Here is a 3803-nt window from a genome sequence, read left to right as displayed (position 1 = left end):
GCTGAGCTGATGAGACAGAACAGAACAGCCCTTAGCCATGGTATATTGGCCATATTCCACACCCCCTCAGGCCTTGTTGTCTAAATAGACAAAGACTGGAACGCGGTTTAAACCTATCCACATCCAGGATTAGACCCACCCGTTGTATAAATACACACACACTATGGTTTGCATATACTGTATAACAACAAATGAAATCTGTTTTCTCCTAATCAAAATAATGTCTATTATCATAAATAGTTGATCATGTCTGTTTCTGGTCTTCTGACCTCACATCATTGTTATTTTTTCTTTCTTCCTCAGAATCAATTCCAGGAAGACAGTTAACCTGCACATGTGTTGTGTTCCTTGTTCTGTTACTGCCTTCTCTCTCTCTCTCTCTCTCTCTCTCTCTCTCTCTCCTCATTAAACTCTTTTGTCTCTCCGCATCCGAATTCTGCCTGCTCATTGGCTGATGCGGAGATGCGCTTGTCGCTGGTTGGCTCAAAGTTTATCCGCTTTGTTTTGACATATGTGTGTAACTGTCGCTCTGGACATTAGCGTGCGAATAACGGTCCCATAAATGACAAACCCTGCACCCCCTTCTGGCACAGAGTGGATTCAGACCTGCCAGAGAGACTATATACCTTAGGTTCTTCTCCTAGCCTCTCTTTGATCATCTATTACAAGCCTAACATTTCTAGAGCGAATAGGAGAAAGAGATTCTTCTGATACTCGAGTGGATATTAAAGGACATTTGTATTCACTCTCCTCTCTCTGTTTTAAAGAAGAAAAAGGCTCACCATGCTCTCTGCGTGTCTGGAGTTCCTGGGGATGGGGTTGTGCCTACTGGGCTCGTTCCTGGTCATGGTCGCGTGCGGGCTGCCCATGTGGAAGGTGACGGCGTTCATCGATATGAATATCGTGATTGCGCAGACCATCTGGGACGGGCTCTGGATGTCGTGCGTGGTGCAGAGCACGGGTCAGATGCAGTGCAAAATGCACGACTCCATGCTTGCGCTCAGCCAGGACCTGCAGACGGCGCGCGCCCTCACGGTGATATCGGCGGTGCTGGGGGTGGCGGGGCTGGTGTTGACCATCGCTGGAGCACAGTGCACCAACTGCATCAAGACCGAATCGGTGAAAGCCAAAGTGGTGAACGCAGGTGGGGTGGTCTACATCATCAGCGGTCTATTGGTGCTGGTTCCCCTCTGTTGGATGGCCAATAACATCATAGTAGACTTCTACAACCCAGATGTGTCCTCGTCCAAGAAGAGGGAGATAGGAGCGGCCATCTACATTGGCTGGGCGGCCACAGCCCTGCTCCTTCTGGGGGGAACCCTGCTGTGCTGTTCCTGTCCCCAGGGGGCCAAGAGCGCCTACCCCAACAAATATGCCCCCACCAAGACCATCTCGGCCAATGGAGACTTCGACAAGAAACATTATGTGTAGTTGAGGAGAGGAGAGTTTTACGCACATCAAAACGTGGCACAGGAGCTGGACGGACAAGTTGCCTTCTTAGCCTACTGTTTGATGCTCATTGCGTGTGTTATCTTTATTGTGTTTCCCTAGAACGAAGGCTTCGATAAGGGACATTATGCGTAGGCAAGATGATATCAGGATCCTTTTTTCCTTTGCTTTGATTGGCGACTTCACCAAAATGCCAACTTTTTTTCTGTGTTGTAGGCTACAACTTTGTTTAGGGGTCTGGACATGGGCTTATGGGTCTGATGACCAGAAAAGGAAAAAAATATATATTTTGCCAAGGGAATGGAACCCTATACTCGCCGAGATCGTAGCTCAAGACTGACCAAGAAATTGAAACACTTGTTGTGTAGTCTATCTATTGCGTACCATTTTTAAGACTTAAGTCTTGTATTTGCATATGATTATTTTACATCAGGTATTATATAGGCTATCTGTAAAAAATGTAATGTTCATGTTGTTATCGTTTGACACTTGTCTATTGTCTCGCCAGAGTCGGCTGTCACGGTCTGTGCGCTCTGTGAATATAGCCCATTGTTCTCCACTGGCTTTACTGTGTCTGCTTGGAAGTTTGAAATAACCACATAATGCACATGTTTGCAGAGACTGGTAAATAGTTAACATGTTTAGGTTCCCACACTGGACTCCTTCTTTGTAACACAGTGAATGCTACTCAGACAAATGTTCACTCATACGATGATCAAAGGAGCTTATTTGCGTTTGAATGCTGTTGTATTTTACTGCATGGCTGAGTGTGTATCTGTCTTTTGTCCTAGCCCTCTTTAAAGTACTGGGCAATTGTTGTTTTATAATAAAAAAGGAAATCCCCATTCACAATCTCCCTCGTGTTTCTGTGTAGTAGTATTATTGTGCATTAGGCTACTTTTATTATAATAGTACTACATAATATCTGAATATCTTTATCAAGTAAAGTTCACAATACAGTTTCAGTTGCATTACTGAAGTTTCTCTACATTGACCTTTTACCACACACTACACACACACACACACACACACACACGACACTACTGATCACCGGCAGCAACACATACACACAACACACACAACACACACTACACACACACACACACACACACACACACACACACACACACACACACACACACACACACACACACACACACACACACACACACACACACACACACACACACACACACACACACACCACACACACACACACACCAAAGCCTTACACAAACATAGAGGGACTGTGTGTAATCCCTACACAGCCAATTCACACACGCGCACACCTACTGGTTCAAATGACATAAACAAGCACTGATGGATGAATGTGACTCAAAGTGACTAAATGTAAAAACACAAGCTTAATAACAGAGCATCACAAACAATTATTACGCTTTGGCCCAAAAATGTGTCATATTTATTTGGAGAGCAGCGTGTGTGAGTATAACAGAGTTGAGAACTACAGTAGGCCTACAGGACTGTTCTCTGAACACAAGTACAGCAAATCTCAAATTACACTGTGCGGTTTTCGCTCTTCCCTTGTAATTGATTAGGAACTCCCTCTCCTGGTTGTCTAGGTGTTAATTGGACACAAATTGAAAGCAAACAATAAAACCATTAGACATTCTTGTAATGAACGTCGTCGGAGAAGGAGAAGGGACCAAGGTGCAGCGTGGTAAGTGTGGCATATTACTTTATAAATACAATAACACTTTGAACAAAACCAACAAACGAGCAGAAAACGAACAGTTCTGCAAGGTAAACACACAAAACAGAAAACAATACCACAAACCACAGGTGGGAACAGGCTACCTACGTATGGTTCTCAATCAGAGACAACGATAGACAGCTGCCTCTGATTGGGAACCATACCAGGCCAAACACATAGAAATACAAAACATTTAGAACAGACATAGAACACCAGACATAGAATGCCGCACACCACAAACTCACGCCCTGACCAACCAAAATAGAGACATAAAAAGGATCTCTAAGGTCAGGCGTTGACAGTACCCCCCCCCCCGCCCGTCCGCCCCCAGAAGGTGCGGACTCCGGCCGCAAAACCTGAACCTATAGGGGAGGGTCTGGGTGGGCATTTCACCGCGGTGGCGGCTCTGGTGCGGGATGTGGACCCCGCTCCACCTTAGTCTTGTCCCACTTAGGTGGCGCCTCTGGAGACCCTTACCGCCGACCCCGGACCAGGGACCCTCACAGCGGGCCCCGGACAGGAGGGAGTCTCTGGCTGCTCCGGACAGGAGGGAGACTCTGGCTGCTCCGGACAGGAGGGAGACTCTGGCTGCTCCGGACAGGAGGGAGACTCTGGCAGCGCCGGACAGGCGGGAGACTCTGGC

At 46.6% G+C, this 3803-nt stretch overlaps 1 protein-coding gene across 1 annotated transcript; it reads left to right on the top strand.

Moving 5' to 3' along the window:
- The first annotated feature begins 538 nt into the window (after window positions 1–538).
- Window positions 539–2303, top strand: LOC111963877 (claudin-4-like). The gene has a single exon (XM_023987438.2). The coding sequence runs from the start codon at window positions 784–786 to the stop codon at window positions 1429–1431; it is 648 nt and encodes a 215-aa protein (XP_023843206.1). The 5' UTR covers window positions 539–783; the 3' UTR covers window positions 1432–2303.
- The last annotated feature ends 1500 nt before the right edge of the window (window positions 2304–3803 follow it).

This window comes from Salvelinus sp. IW2-2015, linkage group LG5 (genome assembly GCF_002910315.2).
Source record: "Salvelinus sp. IW2-2015 linkage group LG5, ASM291031v2, whole genome shotgun sequence".
Classification (NCBI taxonomy): domain Eukaryota; kingdom Metazoa; phylum Chordata; class Actinopteri; order Salmoniformes; family Salmonidae; genus Salvelinus; species Salvelinus sp. IW2-2015.
This window is presented reverse-complemented; position numbering and strand designations above follow the sequence as displayed.